The 27,697-nt window shown below is 38.6% G+C and overlaps 2 protein-coding genes across 2 annotated transcripts; both read right to left on the bottom strand.

Moving 5' to 3' along the window:
- Positions 1-406: 406 nt before the first annotated feature.
- On the bottom strand, positions 407-10,425 carry LOC139115402 (solute carrier organic anion transporter family member 4C1-like). Its single transcript, XM_070677488.1, has 10 exons — positions 10,154-10,425; positions 7,583-8,325; positions 7,261-7,357; positions 6,964-7,085; positions 6,497-6,754; positions 5,616-5,814; positions 5,118-5,283; positions 4,293-4,462; positions 3,250-3,314; positions 407-2,843 (listed from the first exon to the last, which is right to left on the bottom strand). Exons 2-10 carry the CDS (start codon positions 8,247-8,249, stop codon positions 2,470-2,472), a joined length of 2,118 nt encoding a protein of 705 aa, XP_070533589.1. The 5' UTR covers positions 8,250-8,325; positions 10,154-10,425; the 3' UTR covers positions 407-2,469.
- A 4,072-nt stretch (positions 10,426-14,497) lies between these two features.
- On the bottom strand, positions 14,498-23,261 carry LOC139115401 (solute carrier organic anion transporter family member 4C1-like). The gene is made up of 9 exons (XM_070677487.1): positions 22,564-23,261; positions 22,097-22,199; positions 21,464-21,585; positions 20,448-20,711; positions 17,386-17,584; positions 16,697-16,865; positions 16,390-16,568; positions 15,647-15,711; positions 14,498-15,167 (listed from the first exon to the last, which is right to left on the bottom strand). The coding sequence occupies exons 1-9, from the start codon at positions 23,258-23,260 to the stop codon at positions 14,833-14,835; spliced, it is 2,133 nt and encodes a 710-aa protein (XP_070533588.1). The 5' UTR covers position 23,261; the 3' UTR covers positions 14,498-14,832.
- Between the last annotated feature and the right edge of the window lie 4,436 nt (positions 23,262-27,697).

The following is a 27,697-nucleotide window of genomic DNA, read 5'->3' as shown; positions in this document are numbered from 1 at the left end:
ACACGTTACTGTATCATTTACGTTTATTTGAAGTGCATTGTACTCATCCTCGATACTCTTATTTTCTAAACACGGAAGCTATTGACGCGATACTCTGTCGAATCCATACATTATGTTCATTTTATTCTCTGCACTTGCACCTCTCTTTCGCCTGGAAGGAAAGTGAATGCTAAAATAGCAACTGGCATTATTCCAATAAATTGGCTGTTAATTTATGGTTGCTGTTTTTCAAGGATTTTGTAAACATGCCGCGGTAACTTTTCTTTCCTTTTCGGTCTACGCTAGCTGGCAAACTTAAATGCAACCGCCTTGTCAACACAGTGCGTATACATGTAACGTATGTTCATATTTTATTGTTGACCAGTCACTTACAGTCAGGACAGGAATTCAATTATCAACAATAACATTTCGCACAATGTTTGCCAAGCCACAAATTTGCACTGCGGCACTTTATTTCTGTCAGTCAATATGTCACAATTTGTCGTAAAACTTATTCTAAAGGAGCATTGGAGTAAACAGGACTTCTCGCCTTGGATTTCGGAAATGGGTGAAATATTAATTATCATGTTAAATGATAACCTCTTGTTAATACATTGGTTTAGATTTGGTTCGACAAATGTCATTTTATATTAGATATTGTCAAAATTATGATTTATTACGGCAGATTAAAGGATAGTCAATTGTGTCGAGATTATTGCAGGCAACCAAATATAAATGAGTTCAAAATCTCTATATACGAAGCGTGTAAAACTTAGAGAGGAAAATTTCTGTCCAAAGGTTTGAGCACATTGGGGTCTAAATTGAAATGTCGCCGATCATCAAACCATTACAACAGGAGATAAACTAAGCTCCCCTTTTTGATTTGTCACTGCCCCAACTCTTGTTCCAGATAGAATTTCCTGCCCCACTTGAAACGCCATACCCCTCCGTCGAGCTCCTATTCAACACATTTTCCGTGAATTCCCACAGCCCATATCCGGAAAATTCCCTCTAACTCTCTGCCCATAAAAACTCCCATTGCACCCTCGAAAACTTTAGGTCCCTACACTGCCCTCCCCTGATACGTAATTTCAAATTTGGTAAACTCCAATAGTTTGTTTCTTTATAAGTTTCCTTAGAGGATCACGGTACGCTTTCTCACTTTCCCGATGATACAAAACTAGATTCCGCCCTTTCCCCGCCAAGAAATCGCTTACTAAGACTATTTTTGCATGAAACCCTCAAGTTTGCCTGCCCCTGTACACTTATTTGCTTACTTGAATTAAGCTGTTTTAGTGGCCTGCCCTGGATTACATTGGCTCTATAAATTGATTGAATGTGATTTACCTAACTTTAAGCGTTTTCTTTTGTATTATTCCATGTCTACATTGTGGTTTACTAGAGACACTGACCGTCAGCTCTGTAAGAGTGAGAATTGTTGCACACCATGGTGATTTAAAGGAATCGTCCGCATGCGCATCATGAAGTATCACTTGTAAGAATTTATTTCACCATTACGTAAGTTTGATATAACTAACAACGAAGGTCGCTGGTGTCAGCGGGGTGTAATGACAAATTCATACAAAATACTGTATTAATGTCAATAATTTCAGTCTGTCAATCAGAATATATCTGTCAGAAAGTTAAACTCAGAAGTACCACGTTAAACAAAAAGCTTTGATAGTTTTTTCACTAAAATGTCTCTTGTATAAAAGGTTTGCATTGATTGCGTTTAAGGATTGTAATCTCTGAATAAGTTCGTACAGTACTGTACATCCCATTTGAACTATGACCGCAAAACCGCCCAGAAAACACAGGTTGTTGAAATTTTTCATATACAGTTGATAGCTAATAGAAATTTATACACGGTAACATTCTTTTGCAAGTCAATTAAATGTACATCAGTACAAGTTGTCTTTTTGCTAAAGACATAGCATTTACAGCTTTACTTGTTTATTCCATTCAGTTCGTAGAAACTTTTATTAATTATAATTGGTATGAAATATTCGGGATCTGGTATTTTGTGACGGAGAAATGGTCAGTGTGGCGGTAATAGCCGTTACCATGACAGTAGTCTGCCGACGTCTTCATGGTAGTGTCGTGACGTCACGACGGTGGCGCCTTGACGTCATCATCGTAGCGTCTGGAACTGAGGTAGAAATTATTGTATTTCAAGTTCAACAATTATTCCTAAAACCGGCTTACACTCATGATATACTAACTTCTTAAAAATAACATTTACTATTTTAGATTTTTGGATGCAATCTAGCTACCTGATAGTAAACGTGCACATTTTTGTTTGTTTGTTTGTTTTTCGAATAGATCCCATTTTTTAGACTCTAAGGAGAATTGAGATTGAATAGTATATACATATATAAATATATGTATACATATACATATATATTTCTATATATTTCTATACATTTATATACGTGAACAACGTTTTCATTGAACCATTTAACGTTTCTAGTTTTCAGCAATATTCATGTGTCACTGCTTAATTTCAGTTTCTGTATTCGCGACATCCGGGTCATTTTTGGTGAAGCCCAGCAGTGACACAGTGCTTGTTTCGCGTTGGATAGTCGCCGCCTTTGTCTCCGCCTCCATCGATGATATAGGTTGCATCGAGTCGCTGGGTTTAAGCTCCTCTTGATTCTCTTCAGGTGGTGGCTTATAGACCCAGATCATGGCGACGTACAATAGAGATGAAATTCCGAACCCGATCATTCCAACCACGGTGAACTTTAACCCGAACGCGTCGTTATCGTAGATCCAGCAGGACCCTGTGACATCACAAACTTCTTGCCACACAAGGCATGAACTGTCGATCAGTGCTCCAATGACAATCGGTCCAGGTATGGTGCCTGGAGAATAGAGACAATCAGAATAAAAATAATTTTGACTTAAAATCATGTTAAGTTCTCAGCTCCTTTTAAAGGGATATAGTCGTCGGAACTGCGCTCAAAGGTCGTATGGGACCCATACGACCCATGGCAACAATGTATCCAAGGCACAATTGTGATTGATGACAGTTAAAACATGTCTGTCATAATCTATCATCGTATAATTTAAATGTTGCAGCTATCATGATGAGGTGCACGAAATACATTGTTTGTAAACAAGAAACTCGCACAGGCGCAGTTCCGACGACTATATCCCTTTAAAGTAAATGTGATATGCACTCAGTTGATCACAATTTTTCTATAGCACAATCGACCATATATCTATACTGCTATAGCAAATACACAGGTCTCAGAGTTTGTAACTTACCAAGTATCCTGTACAAGATTGATGAAACTCCAAGAGCGTAGGATCTTTGTACGTCAGGGACACACCTGTCCGATGTAGAAAATCAAAACTGGAAAATTACTGAAATAGTCCTGAATTCAAAATGAAGGCGTTTCATGAGCACTGTCAAGGAGTTTGTTGTCACGTTATCATGATGTTCGTTGTCGACGAACTCGAGTCCTTTGAAGTCTGTATCGTTACGTCTGTCTGTCTGTCTGTCTGTCTGTCTGTCCGTCTGTCTGTTTGTTTGTCAGTCTGTATGTATGTATGTATGTATGTATGTATGTATGTATGTATGTATGTATGTATGTATGTATGTATGTATGTATGTATGTATGTATGTATGTATGTATGTATGTATGTATGTATGTATGTATGTATGTGTGTGTGTGTGTGTGTATGTATGTATGTATGTATGTATGTATGTATGTGTGTGTGTGTGTATGTATGTATGTATGTATGTATGTATGTATGTATGTATGTATGTATGTATGTATGTGTATCTATGTATCTATTTTCTGTCTGTCTGTCTGTCTGTCTGTCTGTCTGTCCGTCTGTCTGTTTGTTTGTCAGTCTGTATGTATGTATGTATGTATGTATGTATGTATGTATGTATGTATGTATGTATGTATGTATGTATGTATGTATGTATGTATGTATGTATGTATGTATGTATGTATGTATGTATGTGTATCTATGTATCTATTTTCTGTCTGTCTGTCCGTCTGTCTGTTTGTTTGTCAGTCTGTATGTCTGTATGTATGTATGTATGTATGTATGTATGTATGTATGTATGTATGTATGTATGTATGTATGTATGTATGTGTATATATGTATTTATGTATGTATCTACGTATCAAAGTATGTATCTATGTATCTTGTATTTATTTATGTATGTATCTATATATGTATCGTCATGTCATTTAGACGTCGTTTAGGCTTTCTTTGTCACATGACCAAGGCAACCGTTGCACCATAAATAAGGATATAAAAATGAAAATTACAAAATGCACAAAAGAGCTAACCTCAAAGTAAGGATCGTTGTCGGCGCCAAAACCAAGAAGCCCAACAACATGATGAAGAAAAAGAATACAATGAAGACGTAGATTTCCCAGCAATCTATGGAACATTTTCCTGAAAATGCTTCCGGTTCACTGGGGTCATCAGAATCTATGCAGCTGCAATTATAATACGTCTGAAAATAGATTATATCGGCAAACATAAGAAGTAGTACAACAGAAATCGATGGTTAAGACCGCCTTTAGAGTAAACATGATTTTATTTCGATTCGATGACTTTCAGTTGTTATTTTGAAATTGTCTCACAAGGCCCTGTAAAATTCACTAAAAGTATCTTGTTGACTTCCTATGCTTAGATTGGCTTTTTAAAGCTCTTATTTTACAGATTATCAGAATTGAGAATCATTTGAGGTGCATGCTGTCTGTTAATTCTTATTTTACAACAGCATGAACTTCACATGTCGTAGAAATCTATTTATTCTTCGAGTTCAGACAACTTAGGAAATGCATTTTATAATCTGAGCAACAAAGTAGATATGTTTGATTCTCTTTGCTTTTGTTATTTGTTTATCTTGTAACTCTCCCTCAAAATTACCGTTATTTTGTTCTGGTCTCATTTCTAAATGATGATATTTACGAGCGCTGCACACTCTCGATTCATACCAAATAACAAGACACCACACAGAAACAAATAAGTGAATTGAGCTGATCGGCCTACTGACAAGCACTAAAAGCCCAAATGACTCACTGGTATATGGTGCAACATGCATAATTTGCAAACCTTCAGACAAAAATGTGAGTAGATTAGACATTCATTCCGTCCTTCCTTACCTTTCCTTCGTCAGGTGTGTCTGTACAACCTGCATAACATGCGTCGAAGTAAACCAGATCGTTGTCACCGCAGACGGGAGAGTAGGTCCCAGTGCCGCCGCACTGACAGTCGACATTGCACGCATGCGTCAGATTAACTTGATCGAGATCTAGAAACACCATTTCCCTGCAAAAGTTTCGAAGAGATTTTTTCAGAAATGTTTGAGTATGCCTTGTATTTCTTAAATTTATTCAAAGATTCAATTTGTTAATATCTCCGTGGGCGTTTTTGTTTGTTTGTTTGGAGAATATGTCGTGTTATATCGCGGATATGACGTTTCTTGACAGACGACAACCAGTTTACATGTAAGTTTCTGCGGTTCAGTCAGCACCGTTACCCGAACCTTTGATGTCAATGACGCTGCAAAATGATGCGAGAAAGCGTTATATTATAAACAATCAAGCTTAAAAACTGTACAACCAAACAATCGAAAAGTTGGTAATCTTGAGAAAACTTACTCGTGTTTTTCATAGGGTACCACCACTCCAGCCACAGGTTGAGTGGGGCATTTCAACATAAACACCAGCATTAATATAAAAGTGAGGACAGTTATCAGCAAACTAAACTTTGCCGTTCCTTTCACTTCAAGTTTTCCCTTCTTGACGATCCACCCTCCCAACAGAGTTCCTCCAGCTGCACCAGGGATTGCCGTCGCCGCTATAGGTGAAGAAGACTCATGACACTTAACGCTTTCTATGTAGAGTCATAATAGCTGAATTAGCGATGCTATCGTCTTTAGGAAATGAAGAAAACACTTAAGGTGGTATACACCTCGAAAGTGAAAGACTTAAACTTTTGCTCAAACTTTCATTTAGGAATCTTTCAATCATTATCTTTCAAAATCAAAAATAAAAATAGGGGTCACCGTGCAAATTTTGGTACCAGAGAAACAAATTTCCCAAGATTTACCGATATTAGAAATTCAAAATGGCCGCCATCCCTGTGTTAAGTCTATGGAGAAAAATGAAAATTTTCGAATTTCGAAAAACTAAGCCGGTGAAAAGTTTTCTTTCGCCAAGAGCTTTAAAATGAACTCCAACATGTGGTATATCAGAAGAGAATTGTAAAAGTTTGAGAGTCCAAATATCTGTCCCCGAGGTGCGTTCTACCTTAAACCGTTCCCACTCAAGAATGTATATGCTACGTCATCGGCCGCTTGTTCAGAAATTGGTACAGAACTGAAATAATGTTGAAATCTAATATTTGTAACTTTTGACCTCACCAGAGAAAAGTTTTGATTAATAGTCAAAGCTTATGTTCCATGCGCATTATTTCAATCTACACGACTCATATCGCTTTATATTCTGCAATATGTTAGTGTAAAACAGGAATCGCTTACCAAGAATTATTGCTGCAACAGACGAAGTCAAACCGAACTGATTTTCGATAAATTTTGGTACAAATGGAGTAAAGCCCGCCAAAACGAACGACATCACCGCCTTTGCAAAACAAACCAACATATAAGTCGGATTTTTCAGCAACATTTTCGTAGCCGGCCACATGTCTTTCCAGCCTCGTCCAAAACCACTTTTTGTCTTGAGTAACTCAAGGTCATCGTTGTAGTGGGCAGTGCACTTACGTTCCAGGTTCTTCGTCTCTGGAAACAAGTACAGGTTCATTCCAGCATTTTAAAAGATCGTGTTCCATGCAGCTATCAGTGAAAAAGTTTAAGTGAGCGTCGTTGATGGTACTGAAGATTTTAGATGTACTTGAAGCAAAGTATGCAATATCTTGTGAAAACAATTTTTCTCTCACGTTATGTGTAAAGATCTCGCGTGACTATACATATGGATGCATAAAACTAACCTGGCAATTCATGCGGGAATGCCCCGACAGGAATAGCTACCAGCCATGCGCAGACACAACCAATGACGAATCCAATCCACCAAGCTCCAACCCAGGAGGGATCGTCAGGTGTTATTGTGACACTGGAGGAAATAAATTTCGAAGAAACAAATCATCCGAGATGAGACTCGACACTGAATGAATCAATGAGGAGACTGAATTACATGCGTATCGAAGCTAACGGACACATATGTGGAACTCTGTGGACAATGACGATGCCGTCAAAAAGTCTGACGATTTTTATTATCATGTACTCACTCATCGGCCACAGTTGGGTCCACCCAGAAGCTGAGGAAAATGGCGCCAAAGAGAAATCCGACACAAGGACCAAAGATAGAGGAAGCGTTCAGTACACCTTCAATAGAAAAGTACAGTCTGTGTATGTTAAACACTTTCTATACTTTACAGTTGGTGTGTACTATCCGAAGTTACATATGGCAACCTTTAACTAAATATAAAACCTTTCCCAGGAACACAAATCAAACTTATCTTATTTTGTAACATCATATGAATATTCCTTGCTGTTCACAACGTCGTTTTATATTCATCAGTGTTGATATTTCAAATTATTTTATCTTACCCATATACCATGCTGATCTGTCGTGGCTAACGTTCTCGTCAACGTATGCGATCCCCACTGTGTAGATAGGCGACGCACCAATGCCGTGTAAAACTTGGGCCAAGATGAATATGATAAAATAGTACGAAACGTTCTCGAAATCCTCGTCGCAATCCGTTGATGACGTTGCGTTCTCTTGTCGTCTGCATAGGACCTCTTCCTCGCCGTATCCAGTGTCATAATTGTAGTATCCCGACGTCAACTGCGGTAACACCCACATCAACGACCCGAAACCCATAATGACCGTTCCTATTCCCAACATCCGGGACTTATTGCGAGTCGCTCCGAAGTAGGACACGAACAAAATGAGCACGACAACGGTCAAGTCATAGGTGGCGACTATTATACCAGAGGCTGTGCTGGGAAAGCCATAGCGCGTTTCGATGGTCGAAAGACTGATGTATACAAACCCATTGATAACAAGTCCCTGAACGAACATTAAAGTGCTTATTGCTGCTGCGAGCCATGGCGCTGTATTGAATCTTTGAAGCCAATTTGGACGAATTCCAAACCATCCACAATCTAGAGACTCTTCCACGACTTCCATGGCAATGGATCCATTCTCCTTGATGCTGCCATTGTCAACAGTATCGGTGGCTGCCTCTCCATTGGCTTCCGATTTTTCCATGGCCGTTTGATCTCGTCGTTTTCGATCCGTGCAAGGCAACTGGATGGGTCAGCGGCAAATGTCCAGGTTTGGTCTTCTGTGAAACAGCATTGGTGAATTTGCATGTTATACACGTCTCAACAGTTTTAAAATTCAATTCTAAATTTTGACGACTTAACCCTTTTGAGCGCTGTAATTTTTTCCCGCCAAAATTTTAGGTCCAACATTTTACCAATTTTTATGAATCTTTCTGTACTTTTTTATAATTTTGGACCAACTGGACATCACCTTTCAGTGGCTACAGTTTTTTCTCAAAATTTTGGCAAAAATCTGAGAAAAATTGACTGCGCTTTATTTTATAATAGGGGACAAAAATAGACTTTTGCGCTCAAAGGGTTAATTACACCGGACAAAAATCCGTCACTTATCACCTCAAAAGTAAGTAACGTCTGTTGTTGCTAATTCTTAAGCAAAGTCCTGGTGATTGAATATTTTCGACTTGATCTAATTCAGTTCATATCGTAACCTAACAGAGAAGTAAATGAACTGAACCGTTGCCATCGATTATTTAGCATGGTGAAATAAAAAGGGGGCGTTTTCTGACGGCGGGGACATTTCTACCCCAATAAAAAACAATAACAATAACATTAATAGGACTTAATTAGACTACAACATTGCCAAAAATAAATTGATTAAGTTGAAGATGCCGTAGACCCCTAAAGATAAGTTGATTTGTCGTCATCCGCATTCCATCCCATTATTTTAATTTGTACAACCCAGCTGTTCAATCAGCGACAGCTTCGGTGACATCACGTGACGGACTCAGGACACTTCGGGTCATGTTTGGATTAAGAAGCGATGATAACAAAGATACACCCGCCGCTTTATTCTGTTTGATTACTTATTTGACACTGTACTGTCGACCGTTAGACTCAAGTTTTGACGATATTATCAGATCGATGCCCTTAATCACCGACACACATTTGAAAATCTGACATGATTCATCGAGTATTTACCAGTGAAGTGTTATAGACATTTTGGTTGAAAGAATCAGCTGATATGGTCTAGCCATATCGAAATCCCTTGCCTGGATAGAGTTGTCAAATCTCTATTTAACTCAACGTTGAAGAACATTTCATAGATGCAAATAATTTACCTCCACACTAGAAACATTTCAGGACAGTGAAGAGATATGTAAGTGCTGATAATAAAGTATTTATATGGTTTACATAATGAAATCATAAAGCTTGTACTACGATTCTTCCAAACTTTATAGGACGCATCAGTTTTTTCGATCCTAGCTGGAAGACAGGCAGGTGCTCTATTTGAAATGCTGATGTGTTTTCAATGTGCAAGAATCTTGCCGGCTTACATTAACAAAAAATGTCAGTTAGTATAGCATGATAAATGGTAGAGGTCGTAATTTAAATCCAATCTGGTGATAAATTTGACAGTTAATCGGGAAATTATGACGATGACTGTTGGATTCACTTTCCTTTCACGGACACACGGCTTTTCTTTGAAATACAAGGGGTTATCACAACTGTAAGGCACACAGAGAGGTTTCAAAATACAAGGATTCACTGATTCTGATAAATGTTTCAAAACATCCCGTTCGATATACGCTAAAACGGCATTACATACTAGAAATAAGCATTGTTTTCTGACGAGTCAAATTTATTTCGACATTACTCATATAGGAATGGTTTGAGAGTGTATTAAATGGTTGTCATGATATGTAACCAAATGAAATCGGGACAAAAATCGATCAGATCCTGTTTGCCAGACTATGATGCAAAACATCAAAGCAGGTACAATTAACGATGACATGTTTTTTACAGAACATTATAATCAAGTTAAAATAAAGCCAAACGAATTTTACGTATTAAAGAAATACGACCACCTCGACAAAAACAACAACTCACCTAGTTTGAATTTCTACACAGCTACCAGACAATAACAAGAAGCGACATCACCAAACTACGGTAGCGCTGCCATCCACCGCTGTACCCACTATTGTTGTGTTCAACAATGGATCAGATAATAAATACATTTAGCAACAATCACGTGACAGAAGAGACCCTGGGAATGCCAACATTTCTGGACCAGACCAATACGGTGTGCAAATTGATACAATTCTCTCATCGAGTGAATGTGCAATATTACATTTTAGTAAATTTTCCGATTCAGCTACTTTCTTTTGTTTCTATCAGGGACTCGAGGAAGAATTGAATTGACTGAGCGAGCCCCATCAATCGGACATCTTGTTCCAACCAAAACACAATCCCGGCATTTGTACCATGCTACTGCTGGACTCACGTGAACGCCCCAAACTGTACAGGCCGTAACTCTTTTGATCTCTGAGCAGATAATTACAGTTCATTTGTCCATGAAGTGTGTTTTCAATCGATGCACGAGATAAATTTATCTGACGTTGTTGTGATGAATTTTGTATTACAGAAAGCTGTAAGGTTCGTTAAGTAATTGGATAAAATGGTCTTTATGCTTTTATTCATATAACACGATTGGAACTAATATGGGATAATAGGATCTTTACATTTTCAAGTTTTTCAAAAATGTTACGTTCCCTAAAGCTGAATGTAGCAATATTACAGATGACTCATAAAAACAAGTGTGTAACTTAAAAAAGAAAAGCAGATGAGATTACATTTTGCAGATTATATCGACATTACTTCACCATCAAATTATCCAAAATTAGTTCCAATCGTGTTATATTCACCTGGAAAGTCAATTGAAAAGAACCTATTAAGCATTGTGACTGTCTCTGATTCTGTTTGTTTGTCTGTCTGTCTGTCTGTCTGTCTGTCTGTCTGTGTCTCAGTCCCGCCGCCTGTGCCTGTCTTCTGTCAATGTCTGTCTTTCTATGTCTATCTGTTTGTCTGACCTGTCCCTCTGTTTTCTCTGTGTGTCAATTTATAAATTTATGTCTATCTATATGTCTGTCTGTCTGTCTGTATGTGTCTGTCTGTCTGTCTCTCTCCCTCTCTCACTCATCCCCCATCAACTTTCAGACCGTCAAAAATTGTGACGATCACCACAAGAGCGGTGACACTGCTACAGAAAAAAGTTTATTCACCTAAATAACCCCTGTGAACATCACATTAGAACCAATGCAAACACGCTACTCACTGTCAGAATACCCACGGAATGTTTCCGCGCTGTGACAAGTGTCAGAACCTTTCAGATACAGCCTTGTCATAAATACCTCCCCAGTCTAGAGACAGAGTGACAGGGGTCAAACTTATCATACAAATAGAGTTCATCGCATCTCTTGGTGTTGAGGGGTTACTTTAAAACACTCCATGCCATGGAGGCTTCAATGTGGGCTGAATTCCAACCTGAGAGATCGCTATCTTCGCATTGTTAAAGTTCAACCAAGAGCATTGTCTTTAAAGGGTAGCACAGTAAGTAAAAATAGAAGATGGCACAGCCAATCACATTAAACTGACAGATTTTACATTTAAATTGACAAAATCGATACGATTATCCTAATCGTTAGCTAATGTCACCAAATATAGGTAAACTGATTTTTGTGACGTTTGGTTTCTAATGGTCCTATTTTCAATTGATAATCAGAATTTTAGATCACAAGTTATCAGTCTTGTTTACTTTGAATGTCGAAACAGTTGGGTGTAGATAACCAGCCTCATAATTCGCTATATTTTGTGTCTCAGAACGAAACAAGGTTCGATTTTTTGAAGTCGTTGATGGTTCATCAATCATGTACAATCACAGATACATGACGTCATATTGTAAAACGCAAGGTAAAAAACAATCTTACGGAAATGGGAGTGGCAAATGAACGTTTTGCTCATCAGCATAAATTACCATACACCTGTATTTATGTCAGTGAATCTCGCTATCTTTTCGTATCGCAACTGATAACAGAATCTTCGTACAATCTTCACCTCTGACCCGCAAAAACGTGATTGCAAAGCTTGACCACCCTATACTTGCAGACCTATATATTCATATATATTCATCGCATCTCAAAAGCGAAAATTTGTCTGCTTTCGGGTCGAAAGGTTCTCATTTTCTACGACTTTGATTGACAATTTCATTTTTGTTTGACTTTTTTTGCGACCGTCCAAATTTTGTACAGACGACACAGTTTAGACTCTACGCACAGCCTTGTTGAAATGTTTGTCAGCTTGTGATCGAAAACCAGTGTGACCCGTTTACAAGATTTTCAAACGTTAACACTCCGTACTCAAAATGAAGCAGGGAGATAAAATTATAAGCTAAATATTTGAATATTCTCTCCTGCCACGTAAGGTGGCGGATTTTAGATTGACAAAGAAGGATGCATTGATTAGAAAATCGCATATTGCTCATTGCACCAGGATGATATACACTGAGTACTAGCAACAGTGCCTCTGCTATTGACCTCCATGTCACATATCTGCAAACCAATACACTGAACGACCCCTCTCCCTCCTAAAGGACGCCCCTCTCCTCGCTACCTAGCGTCCTCAGGTGACGGGTTTTCCGGGCTACGATGGACCCGAGGGAAGAATTTCGGAGGAATTTGCTTCAGTCACTTAAAAATCAACAAAATTTTGAAATTTCAGTTTTACATTTTACAATCTTCTTTAAAGCCCCACTAGCTGTATCTTTTAGCATAATTTTCAGCTTGTATTTGGTATGTATATAAATACCAAAAAGAGCTTATATGGTGACTCGGTGGCGTCTGTATGTCTGTATGTTTATGATTTTACTTTCAAGCTAAAATAAGCTTGTGAGAATGCACTAATTTAGGTGATGTGTGCATACACTTATTATTAACTACCCGCTGGGACTGCATATGCAATTTTGAACAACATAAAGATAACATTGCGATTAAATGTTTGCCCAAACATGTCAGTGAAATCGTAGCTCAATGAAGAAAAAGCAAAACCGTGGATACCTCATATCTTCACTGAAATCCTCACATAAACTGCACAGAGTAGTCCAATGTAATGCATAGAGGTGCATGTTTTCGCCTGTGACATTGTATGTTCTGTTTCCTTTGTAACATTACCAATTTTTGAAAGTGGCGGGAAATCAAAATAACCGTTAAAATGTGAATGTACTTGTCAAATGTTTCACAAAGGAATGGTTTCCCAGTGCAGTAAAAGCCCATATCCCTTCAGAGGGTAGAATTCAGAGAAAACCAGGACAGAATAGGAAGATATTTTGAGGTCCACAAATTTCCAGAGTTACAGCTAGTGGGGCTTTAAGTGTATGTGATGGCCAGCAATTTGTTGAGCTACGATATCAAACCCTGCTTACACACTCAACTGTGTGTTTACTAGGAAAGACCTATGAGATGGGAAAATTTGTTAAAGATTTGTAACGGTTATCGCTTTCATTTCTATCCGAGATGAAACTGGTAGTATAACCTTGGTTTTTGTTTGATTTGACCGCTGGCTTCGCTGTTCTTGCAATCAAAGAGCAGGTAATGCCCTCGCTATGCAAGGATAGGATTGAGTAAATCTTGTTTAGTTAAGTATACCAGTGGAGGTCAGGCAAGGTTTCAGGAATTCAAACTATCGCGGCATGTCATGTGAAGAAGCCGATGTTACTTTTCCATGATGCTATGAATAGTTTTTCAAGTTTTAATTTTCAGTCCTTCTGAAAAACGGAAAACGTCAGTGTGTCGCTTTGTTTGTTTTATATGACCTTGATCAAGATCTTCACCAATACTGCACTGCTTCGTAAGCACTGCGCAACCAGCTGTAGAACGGGACAGGGACAAGAACACGAAGGAATAGGTATTCCAAGAGGGCAGTGGTAGTCAATACACTGGGCGCACCCAATGCATTGTGCCGTGTTCAAACGACGTGGAGTTCGAGAGAATGTCCACGTATAATGAGTGTGCTTTTATCATATTTTACAAGAATATTGGGAGCTATGAGAGACAATCGGCAAATTGGCATGGTCATAAAAATACTTTGAGGTTGTTGTTGCGTAAACTGAAAGACCCATCGCTCGAGGGCGCTCTCTGGGAGAGTAGAGAGCGCCTCCGGGTGACGGATCTTCCAGTCTAGTTTTTGTGAAGGTATTTATGTTGCCAATATATATATATATATATATATATATATATATATATATATATATATATATATATATATTCGTAAGAAAATTTCTTTTACTGTTTAAGTTTAATGAATTTCATAGTTACGACATACATGAAAATGTCATCCTGTTGTCTTACTACAACCTGTTGATGTGACATCTCAAGAACCCTCAATGTGATTGGAATGACTAGTTTTTTATTGGCGAACGCGACATATATGGTCAACAAACATGATCTGTCATTTTGTTTACATTGGAGACAATAACACTTGAAAAATAAAACTTGGCTCAATAAAAGTTGCTAATCACGGGCAGTCAGCAGTTGCAAGGATGATAGTCTGTGATTTGTAGATTTTTTACAAATGTAATTGGAATTGTCACATACATGTATTACCATCAGCGGTAGGTTTAGACCCGATATGATAACATCGTTATTTTCATGCAAATGACTTGCTTATTTGCATAGTTACTGAACTCTCCAAATAGGCACATAATACTTTACCAAGGCGTCGTGTTCACTATAAATTCAATCTTCCGATGCAAAAGCAGCATTTGTCTGACCTACGCTGTCACTGCGTGCGTCACTTCCTGTTTCAGCCGACGTCATATCCTCTTTGGTGATATCGAGGCGTATGTCACTGTCATTTACCGCTTGCTCTGGTGGAGCTTTGTAGCTGCACAGGCACAGCAAGCAAAACGTCAAAGTAAAGACCTTCAATCCGCATCCCATCAGAAAGAATCGCAATCCGAATTGGAAGTTGTCGTAGATTAAACAGGATCCTCTCTGCCCGCAATTGGTCTGCCACAATATGCATGATGAATCGAGTGCAATGCCAAACAGAATTGGACCTGGGATAGTTCCTGAAATAAAATGAAAATCGCGGACAAACGCGCCAAGTCGTGTACTTATGCTGAATAGAATGTCCAACCGTGTAGCTTACAATACCAAGACTACTTGTACACTGGTATGGCAACTATCTGACAAATGCAACTGCCGTGATACAACAACGACAAATTTGAAATCTATGGCACCCTTCTTTCAAGTTGTGTTCAGGATAAGCATGTTATTACTAAAATGTATTTATAAGTATACACCGTCATTTCTTCATCGCATGTCAACGACATCATTATGGTATCTACTGAACAAGAACGATGCTTAGATACTCCTTTGAGCGGAATCACTCCCTTATGTCCTGTTTCCGTGACATGATCTCATCTGTACTTAAATGCTAGTAAAACAGATTTGAACTACACAAAAACAATTCTGAACTCCATTGATACACAAATCACACGATTAAGCAGCTCGCGAAATTGTGAAACAAATAATTAATGTCACTCACCAAGAATCCTCAGAAAAATGAGTTGAAATCCCAAGGCAAATGCTCGCTGTGATTCAGGGACACACCTACAAAAACAAAATTTTAATTCATGAAACTTTAAATGAAAGTTAGTACAAAATGGGTCTCAACACCATTTGACAGAAAAAGTCTTTTTCTTACATTTTACAGAGACAGAAACTAAAGGAAACTATCAGAGAAAGGCGATAGATACTCCCTTTACAGCGATTGACACAATATTTTCCCAGTATTATTGTTTTGTCGATACCAGTGAATTTTATGACGTCATCCCCTAAGATTATTAAAGATAATGTGAAGAATAACAGTATTGTGGCCCTAGATGTTTTCTTAATCTACAAATTCACTGGCATTGTCAAAACTATGATAGCAATAATGTAACCCCCCCCCCCCCGGCCCACAACGGACGAAAGCAAACTTCGCCCTCAAAATGTACGAGGTGAAGCCGAATTCGATATATCGTTCAAAGTTCGCTGTCATCCATTATTGGCTGGGAGGGGGTAAAATTATTGCTAAATTATAGAAAGAGATGGGATCATTGATATTTATGACGTAAAATCAACATTCTGACGGTTGTTTTCAGAATCGCCATCACTTAACTTCAAAGACGTAACGGCACCACCGTCCGCCAGTTGTTGCGTAAATATGTGACGTCATCTAAAGCTTGTTTATATGAAACTTTTTGATTAGAATTATTCCTAGTTACAAACATTTATCTTGATCCTTACCTTAGTGTGATAGTTGTGACAGGTGTCGTGACACAGAAGTTGAAAAACATGATGACGAAGAATAGAAAGACGTAGACGGGCATGAGCACACAGAAATCATTACACACACCGGATGTAGCTGTCGCTTCTGTCAGAGAGACGTCTTGGTATTCGCTAATACAACTACAGTTGTAAAATACCTAAGAAAAAACATAAATATCTCGTATTTAAGCTTTTGATTTATTGTTTTTTTGTTTGTCTGTTTGTTTGTTTGTCGGGACAAGGCAGTACTGTGTTACAGCTTCTACATCTAAAACTGTGAACTTACATTATCATCCGGGTTCTTTGCTTGACACCCTGCATGGCAGGCATCGAAATATATGACGTCATTAGATCCACATACGGGAACATAAGCGTCGGTCGAGCACTGACAGTCTGCATTGCACGGTGACGTGAGATTGGTATCTTCAAGCCCAGTTGGTTTTATTTCTTCAACACTGACGACAAATGACAGAGATAAATGTTGTGCTTTAAAACATTGATTAATGTGTATCTTCGTTAAAAGATATCACGTTTTGGATAAAATCACTGGTACAACTTGTATGACGTGAAAACTTATCCTCTTTTCCTCTTGGCACACAATTTTGAGAGACAGTGCGTAGGGAGAGATCATCAGTGACAGACAAAAGACAGACAGACAGACAGACAGACAGACAGACAGACAGACACAGAGTATATCCATTCATGAGAGTTTATACACAGAGAAGGGGAAAAGGGAGAGAAACAGAACTCTTCACTTGATAACCGTCCTAGGAAATAATGAAGGGATCATAATCATACAATGAATATAATGACTCATGCGCTGAAATTTACGTCATGTTAGGCGTACGACTGTGCGACGTGTTTCCGTAGCTAGGGCTTACCCTGTGTGGTAGTTATACGGTACATACATATCATTGATAGCATTTATCCTGCGTATTAGTTATACCGCACATACATTACATCGATGGGGCTTACCCTGTGTAGTTATACGGCACATATATTCCAGCGATAGGTTCTAGCGGGCACCTCATGAGGAGAATTGGAGACATTACTATGGTTATTATCGTACAGAAGATGCAGAATTTAATTATTCCTCGAACTTTCCAATTAAATCGTTTGATAAAGTAACCGCCTAGAATCACCCCACCGCCGGCACCAGGAACAGCCGCGATTCCTGAAAACCAAACAGACATCTGAATGAGGAAACTCTTTTGGATTTGAGAACGCAAATACTCTTTAAATATTTCAAGGTCATGTTCGTGACAAGGAAACGACAACGCACGTAGAAATGCCCCTTTTCGGGTACACCATGTAGTTTACTCTAACTTATCTTGATTTCTAGTGAATGCATCGTATCAATAATTCCGTCCTCTCGATTTGGCGCCGCATTGCGGAAAGTACTAGTATCACTGATACACATTACTGAAGCAATACACATTTTGCAGACCGTTGGATAAAGCATACCAGATCAGGGGATTGCTAGTCTTCAAAATTTCTTGCTGATATCGCTAGGCTGATCTTGACTTGTGACGGTAGTCCTGTGAGTTTATCAAGTTTACCTCTCTAGTATTGCCAGTGGGAATCAGTGACCACTTAATAACATATTGTACCAGGAAAGTTGGTCGTAGAAAAAAGGTCAGCATAGAACTGTAAAAATTCGGTCAATGAAAAATTATGATATTAATACATTTCAAAATGCCCTTAGAAATATCAACTGGTTTGATGTTATTAATTGCGATAACGTCGACAGGGCTTGGGAAATATTTAAAACGTCATTTATGACAGTAGTTGATAAATTTGCTCCTATAAAGGAGGTTAGAATAAAGCAAAGGTCGGAAGAATGGATTGATTCAGAAATTTTAGAGGCTATGAAGCTTAGAGACAAAACACTTTCACAATTTCGCAAAACGGGTGGGGAAACTTTGTATAAAGAATTTAAACGGCAAAGAAACCGTGTGTGTGTGAAATGATAACTAGAGCTAAATCAGACTTTTATAAATCTAGGATAAAAAATACATTAACTCCCCTAAACAACTCTGGAAAACTCTACGAAGCTTAGGTACTCCATCAAAAAAGACAGGTACATCAAATTCCGATATTGGTTTGGCCTTTGGGGATGACATCAGTTTTGATAGCTCAAAGGTGGCACAAAAGTTTAATGACTTCTTTACATCAGTTGCATCTTCATTACTTCATAAATTACCTGTAAGCAAAGGCCGTTTTGGTCGCAAACATGTTCAAGATTTTTACTCAAAACAAAATGCTTCTCAGAATTCTTTTGGGTTATCTGTAGTCGATGAGACTGTTATAACTGATATTATCGGTAAAATTGGTGAGAACAAAGCAGCTGGTTTAGACGGCCTTCCCGCTAGATTTGTAATCGATGGAGCTCAACAAATCAGTGCTCCACTTACACACATTATAAACCTGTCTATTCATCATGGAGAAGTGCCATCTGAACTTAAACGTGCTAGAGTGATACCTCTTCACAAAAAGGAGATATGACATTTTTGAAGGAAATTATCGTCCAATCTCAACTTTGATTTTGGGCTCCAAAATTTTAAAAAGAGTAGTTTACGATCAATTTGAACAATATCTTCAAAAGTTTGACATTTTGTATGGATTTCAATGTGGTTTGCGGCCTGGGTTTTCTACGGACATCGGTCTGATCCACCGTACTGACTATATTAGCTGAAATATGGATAAATTTGAGCTAAGAGGCATGGTTTTGATAGATCTTCAGAAAGCTTTTGATACGGTTGACCGTGCAATACTGTTGGAAAAGCTTGATGCATGTGGCTGAATAAAGAGTCAGTGCGGTGGTTCAAGTCATATTTGTCTGGTAGAACTCAGGCCGTGAACGTGAACGGTATACTCTTTCTGATAAAAACTCAATTGATTGTGGAATACCGCAAGGCTCTATACTGGGGCCTTTACTTTTTTCAATATATGTAAATGATATGCAATCAGCAGTGTCATGCAAATTGCTCTTATATGCTGATGATTCAGCTCTTCTTGTGTCTGGCAGAGATGTTGAACATATTCAAACAAACTTAGTAAGGAATTGGGTTATCTCAATGAATGGCTAATTGATAATAAATTGTCTCTTCATGTCGGTAAAACAGAATCTATCCTGTTTGGTTCTAGTCGAAAATTAAAACAGTGTTCGGAAATGCAGGTTCTGTGTGGGGATGTCAACATCGCTGCAAAACAGTGTGTGCAATATCTTGGTACTGACTTGGATCAATCCTTGTCTGGTGAAACAGTAGCATCTAAGGTTATTAAAAGACATGTTCTCGTCTCAAGTTTTTATATCGTAATAAGAAGTTTTTAGATTTTCATACGAGAAAACTGTTGGCTAACTGTTTGATACAATGCCATTTTGATTATGCAAGCTCTTACTGGTATAGTGCCTTGACTTTAAAAAACAAACAAAACTTCAAACTTCCCAAAATAAAGTTATACGGTTTGCCCTTGGTATGTCAGCAAGAGCACACCTTGAATCGGTTCACTTCAAACAAATGGGATGGCTACCTGTTAGCCACAGAGTCGCATATATAAAACTTAATCATGTTTATAGAGTTACATTAGGATTAGCACCGAAATATTTGTCTGATAATTTTGTTTTTAACAGTCATGTCCATAGAACGAGATCCGGACCCTATTCTATTTTTATTCAAGGTTGGGCTCGGTTTTATCAGAATAGTTTTGTATATACAGCTAGTGTTGAATGGAACAAAGTTCCAAGAAATATACAGAGTATTACTTCAAATTCTCTGTTTAAAAGAAAGTTAAGAAGTATTTTATGAAGCAATGATTCAACGTGAGCAAAATGATTTTGTTTTTTATTAATTGTTGTCGTGCCGATTTGCTTGTGATTTTATTTTTCGTGGGACCGCAGTGGAAATAAGTTTTTAACTTTTCTGTGTTATCCCAGCACTTCTGTCTTTGTCTTTTTTCTTGTTTGTACTGTATGGTCATTTTTAAGTGCTAAATAAATCAATCAAAAAAAATCAATCGGGAGAAACATATCTTACCAACGAGGACTGAAGCAAACCCAGCCGATACGCCGAACTGATTTTCCACAAATTTTGGCATGAACGCGGCGAAAGCCGAAACGATAAGCCCTTCTGAACAGCCAGCCAGGGTGACGAGCATAAGAGGCGCGTTACAGATCAACATCTTCAAAGCTGTTGGGAAATCTTTCATGGACATGCCAAATCCGGCCACACTCGTCACCTCCGTTCCACCGCCTCCTTGATGGGCTTCGGACACCTTTTCAGCCCGAATTTTAGCCGATCCTAAAAGGTGTTCACAATAATTTATGAAGTAAGTGATTTTGCCGAGTGGACCGCAAATAGGGTATATTGGACCATTGTCCTGCCCTGCCCACTGTACTCCACGGTATTGCGTACATGTGTCTATGAATGTTACTAATATTGCAACATGGTAGTTCCCAAGTGTGACCCTTTACCCTCTATACCTGTCAGACAGTGTCACTTCCCCATCTGCCAAGTCATTATAAAGCGGTGTTAAGCGAAAACCATATGTATTTTCACCCACTTGGCTCGGTATGTTATAGTAGCTTTAGTCTGTAAAAATCATGTTTACAGTATCTTTTGTCTTCAGGGACCTTCAAATCTTCAAGTCTTTGTTAAAATGCACCATGTGGGACATGATTTTCTTGACTAGTTTAAAAAAAAACTTGACCTGATGGTGAAATATGAACTTGCCAGGAAAAGGGGTAACTGTAGCGTGGAAATGTCATGTGTATGTATTCAGGACACATACATTTGTCAGTAGAAACTATAGAGATTGAGTAGGTATGTCAGCGGGTAGGCCGTTATATTGGCAGGTACATGTAGAGGGCGGTAGGAGAGGGTAAGTCGCCAAAGTATATGTGCATTCTTGTCAGCTACTATGATGTCCTCGTTCTTTAAGTTGCCCGCTGTTTTTACACAGTTTTTATGAATTCAAATTATTGACTACCTCGAAAGTGTCCAATATTGTGTTTGTCTTCCACTGTAAACAACTTAACTTGCCTCTTTCTTACCTGGCAGTTTTCTCGGGAACAGGCTCATTGGCATGGCAACCAGTAATGCCATGGCAGATGAGATGAGGAACCCAACCCACCATGCTCCAACCCACGAAGGGTCTTCGGGAATCAACGATACTCTGCGAGAAGATAATATCAAGTGACTTAATAAGAAAACAAGCAACTTTAGAAAACAATCTTTAGATTTAATTCAATCGAATTATTTTTGTGATTACTCAGACTCTATGTTTTTGTTTTAAATCGCATTCACCAAAAAAAAAATAAAAATTACATCTACCTATTTTGCCACATACCACGCTTTTAAGTCACAGTATGCAATTGATAGTACAAGGATATTACAACACAGTTAAAATCCATTTTTTAACAATATGTGCATCATAGTCTGTCAATAGTCGTCTTAACGTCAAAACTTTCAGTAACGGATAGTCATGCCCTGTACTAGTTCAGGGGTTACACAATTTCGCTTGCCACGGTCTCTTGTCCGGGCAGCTGGATGCTCCCCGAAATCAGGTAGTTATAAACGGGCCCGTGCGCGCGGACGACGGGGGTTACGCGATATGTCCGATAACGGATATCGGTATAGCTGTACTTTGGTCTACGAGAAAGGTGGTTCTTGGTAATTTTACTCACGTTGAGGGGTCAACTTTGTCGAAATCAACGAAGGTGTATAGAAGACGCCCTCCGATTAAATAGGCTAATCCAGGACCAAGTAATGAAAAACCTAAAATGATTCCTGCAAAGATAGTAAGTAGAAAGACACAATGCATCACACCCACTTCCAAACGTCATGTAGTGGCAAACTTAAGACTGAGGGAGGCATACTTGGATGTGCTTTGACACCCTAGATGTTGTGCTGGGACGACACTGATAATACTTCGCAAAAGATGGCTGTGTTTATGGATAACAATACTGGCAATGTACTGAAGACGACGTTTATTCTTTACTTTCTGAAGACGTCTACGGCTTTATCTTCAGGGACTGGTAACTGGACGTTTTCTGTAATATTTTTTAGATCTACTTAAAATGAACAAATTAAAAAATTAAACATACATTAATAACAAATAAACAAACAGATCAACAAAATAAATAAATCTAACCGATGTAGAATCCAGAAGATTTTCTTGAGACACTTTCATCCTGAAATGAAGTGCCCAGAGTGTAAAGCGGCGTCGCTCCCATTCCATGAAGCAGTTGTCCCAGGATAAATACGTACACGTAATTTGACAATCCAGATTTGCTTTCCCTGCAATCCTGGACAGTACTGTTCAGGTCCAGGGTACAAGTCTCGGAAAACGTGCTTCTCTCATACTCGTACAGCCCTGTGGTAAAGTGCGGTAACGCGAATATGAGCGAGCCAATTCCCATGACAACGCACCCCGTTGCCAGGTAGCGGGGTTTGTTTCCGACGGCGCCAAAGTAGCTCACGAAGAGGACCAGGATAGCGGCGGCGATGTCGTAGGAGCTGGCGATCAAACCACTCAGTGTGCTGGAGAGCTCGAATCGTTTTTCCAGGGAAGTGATGCTAACGTAGACGAATCCATTCACGACCATGCCTTGTACAGTTGTGAAGGCACTCAGACATGCGCATAACCAAACTGGGGTACTGAAGACTTGGCCACATCTTGGACGGCAGCACTTCCAACCACACCTCGTATCAATGTCTTCATCAATGTCATCATCATTAACCGCTTTGACCTTGCAATTGCTAGAGTCTGGCACCTGGTTGTTGTCCTGTGGTTTTATATTTAACTTATCTTCAGAAATTGCATCAAAACTTCCAACACTGGTTGCCATTTTTATCTGAAACATCGGTAGAGCGATCTTAATTAATTACTGTATTTGATAAAAAGGTGACTACATATTACTCAAAATAGTGTATCTGTTTTATAGTCAGGTAATCTCATTTAATTTTCCATAAAAAATCTTTTGAAAAATGACCTTGCTGACTTTTGTTGAAGTTCGAAGTGGCCACATTGATCTCTTTCCATTAAATGCAGTGCCCTCTATTGGAAGTTGTATGATATGCTATAATGCTATTTGATTTGAGTAAAACGACCATTGTGAAGCGATTCTTGAAATGGTATCAGCTTTCTTGCCATGATTATTGTTACTATGCATGCTGAAACGCTCACCAAATCGGCTATGCAATGCCCTGACTCACTTTCAATATTCTTTCGTGATACCGGTAAAAGTATTTCTCCGCATTTTTCTTTTCTAGTTTTCCCGCTGTGGTTCAAATCGGTTATTATTTAAAATGTGAAACGACAGAACTATAACAAAACGAATTTTGAGTGACAGAATGATAGAGTCGTAAGTATGTAGCTATCATGGAGGTTCAAGCAGATGGAATCACACGGTTAAGTCCCTTACTAGCCCGGGTAGGTTTCGTAACGAACAGCATATTTGCATGACACTAATTCAATATTTGAACTTGATGGGAATGCATCGTACACTCTCAATGGCGTGAAGTTTCGTACCTGGTGTAAACAGCACCGTTGCTTTATCTGTCATTGAAAATCCTTATTACCCTATTATCAAGCATTAATACAGTCAGAATATGCTCATTTGGAATCGGATGTATGTCGTCACTATCGATTTAGAATAAGAGAGTGCAACATGTTTTATCGGTTGAACAACTACGGGCCATTGGAATTTTTGTTTGAAGAGAGCGTTGTATGTAAAGAGCAGCTCTGCGAATAATTTGTGTCAGGGGGACCGATGCAATCTGGGAATAGAGTCGACGTGAATGCCCGCCTAACCCGTGAAATACAAGGTGAAGTTTCTTCAAAGGTCGTATGTAGTGTTGTAAGCAAAATAGTTTGGTATCAATCATGTTAAAACATCGAGTTCGTCAACAGGTTATGATGTCATATTGTCAACTTACATTTGCAATGACGTACAGGCCCCTCAACAGAAAGTCTGGGACTGTTCTCTTGGTCAAACACATCGCTATGTTATTGGCTAAGTGTCACCTGTACGCTATTGCATTGTTAAAATGTCACTCGCTATCATGTGGTGAGTATTTTCACATATCAAAAAATACAATACACTTACCGAGACCAAATGGATCGTACCATCCACGACTTTTCCTCGTTGAACTGGGTGAATACCATTAAGCAGAGGGTGGAGCTCTTTTAAAACAACCACGTGATTTCAACGAGTCCGTATTATTCAGCTACACCTTAATCTTTATGTATACAAAGCAAATATAGCTTTAAAAATGATATCACATGTATCGTCCGGCCTATGCTTCTGGAAATTCTAGCAACTCCTAGACATTACAACTGCTACTACACGTTTGTAGATGCACGCGTGTGCATGTTCCTTAACGTTGTTTATTTACGTGCAAAGTTTTCTTATAGTGCCATAGTTTACGTCATATATAGACGTGTTTGCTTAACATGTGCTGACAGTAGAAGCTTCATTGTATTGCCCGATTCTCTTTTGACCTGTTCAACGCATGGAAATAACTTTATACCGATCAAGTTTCAATAAATTGCACAAAACCTGTATCTCTGAGTGTTAACAAGATCAATTTGATGTGAACGTCGAATGTGTTGTGCATTGCATTTTTTTCTCTCTGTAAAATACCTGTTCTTGTTTTGCTCCTAAAATCGTGTTGAAATACCTACAGTTTCATCTTGTCAACAAAGTCTGTATGCGTTTATTGTCAAATGTCAATGTTGACGACTGAATTTCAGTGCGGACTGAAATTCAGCAGTCAACAGAAGCATTACACAGTGTACAAAAAACGATACCTCGACGAGGTTAATGTTTTGTATCCCAGCAGAATACAGTGAGAGAGAAAAAATGAAGAAATGCTGTTGTCGTCCGGAATAGAAATACTTGAAGGATTGTCAAAAGTTGATGAAGAATTCGATTGCATAGTAAACCTCGTTTTTTCTTCTTTTGATCAAAGATTGACGTTCAAAACTTCGAATTCCAAACGGTAGCTGAAAGTGCAAATGAGACGTTGCAGAACAATATTCTGTATGAAGTGGATCTGCTTCAGCGGTCCTGATATGATTTATTTGAAAAATATTGACACCAAAGCCAGCAAAGAAAATATTTCGTTTCTCATCCTCGCGCGCGAGGATATAGTAGACTTGCCGCGTCAGCCTTTTCGCATGAAAATTAAGGTTGTGAGCGCCTCGACATTTAACCTTTGAACCTTTCACTCAAACTTTCCTCAAGGAAACTTTCAACCAGTCTAAATTCAAGGGTCATCGTGATTGGTATTTTAGAAACAAATTACCTAAAATTTACCGATCTTTGAAATTCAAGAGGCCACTATATCCCTGAGTTAACTCTATGGGGAAAATAAGTTTCCGATTTTTACAAATATTATCCTGTAAAATGTTCACTTACTCCATGACTTCAAAATGAGCCTCCGCAAGTGGTAGATCAAAAAAGGGCATTGGAAGAGTTTTGGAGTCCGAATGTCTGTCCCCGAGGTACATTCTGTCCTTAATATGGAAAGGGATAGCGTGCTATTAAAACGGGACTTACTCTGGTCTCAGATCCACACGGTAGAAAATACAACAAGCAATATCAGTAGGGTCAGTATCAGTTGGCTCTCTAAACTTTTGAACAGTGAAGATGTCGTCGTCGCTTTGTGATTTGTGGAATGTAAGAATTACTGATTTTTTTTGACACTTCATTAATGTTTCGTGATTTTATATTGGTTGTTAGATTTTGTGAGCTAAAAAAAGACGAAACACGAAAACCGTGCCGTCGCGTCGTTTTTGTAAGAAACTTAGAATGAGAAACAATAGTATACGTTTTTGACCTTATGTCTATGTAATCAGACACAACTTGATAGACAAAATATTTCACTAACGATATCACCATGTGACAGATTTGAAAGGGAGGATTTGTCCCATCCGCGTCTGTGCGTGTGGGAACATATCCGAAGATCTCTTGTGCATATCCACTAGAAACAGGGGCTGTACAGAAACTGGTGACGGCAGCCGAATCAGCTTCATTTAGACGAACGTCTGGCAGTGATTGGAAAGCTACAAAACTGGTGAACTATGAACATGCACCAAATGCTGAGTTTGCTTCATATTTGGTTATATTCATTGCCAATTGCTGGGAAGAGGCAATGTTGATGGACCAGAAAGTCGCACAGTCGCAGATGGGACAACAGCCCCCCCCCCCCCCCCCCCCCCCGCCTTTAGGTCGCGGAAATGTAAATGTAAGTTGAATGACTTTGAGGTCGTTACAATGATAAACTAAAACTTAGGAATTATTACTGGTTTCTGTGTACACCTTCCAAAACCACTCTGCTGTTTTTGCATTTTTGTTGTAGTTTTTTTTTCAAGAACTTGCATGTACTGAAGTGTTGAAACTGCATCGTTCATAGGGCTATGATATACTGCCCTCTAGCGACGAACATGCAAGTCACATTTACCTGATTCGCCTGTTCATTAAAACAAGTCTCAATTGATATCTTATTTTTTACGGGGACATATTATTCTTAAATTTTACTTACCGAGTGTTTGCTAGGCAAATGTAAACCAAACCCTCGCAATTGTTGAAAATAATTAGAAAATTTTGTATGCCATCAAAGAAACATTTCATTAAGCGGAAACGATGAAAAAATCCAAATCTCAACGATTGTCCTTATGAAAGAAAATTTCCCACTTTAAAGCGATATCAAAGAATTCATAAACGGACAACATTGAGAATGATACAAAGTTAATGTTACTCGTTGTTTAAAACACCATAATGGAAGAGCTTCTTGGCTGAACATTAATTTGATGTATTCAACTAAACTAAATATTTATTGAATCGACATGCAAGGAATTTGCATTTTGAGGCTAGGCGGCTTGTCGGAAAGACGATGACTGGAAAATTAGTCCCTATAGACTGCATCAATTATTCTTGCTCAGAACGCTCATAATTGTTCATCTGTCGATACTGATTAGGAACAAAATCCTACATAATTATAAAATAATTTGGTTATGTATTCCGTTCCCGCCATTTTCGTTGTTTGTTGGAATTGTCGGATGAAAGGATGTCCTTCATATCAGTGACGTCAAACATATCATCATATATCAAATAAGACATGTCATCATGTCAAATAAGATATGTGAAGTTTCGTCTTCAAGGTTTCCGGTAAGAAAATAGTCTTTGGTTTCATAAATACCAGACATCGATTTCATGCTACAAAAAGTGATTCATAACCGATACTGTCGCAGTAGAACCATAACGTTAATCGAGCTGTAC

Source organism: Ptychodera flava, chromosome 17 (assembly GCF_041260155.1).
Source record: "Ptychodera flava strain L36383 chromosome 17, AS_Pfla_20210202, whole genome shotgun sequence".
Classification (NCBI taxonomy): Eukaryota; Metazoa; Hemichordata; class Enteropneusta; family Ptychoderidae; genus Ptychodera; species Ptychodera flava.
This window is presented reverse-complemented; position numbering and strand designations above follow the sequence as displayed.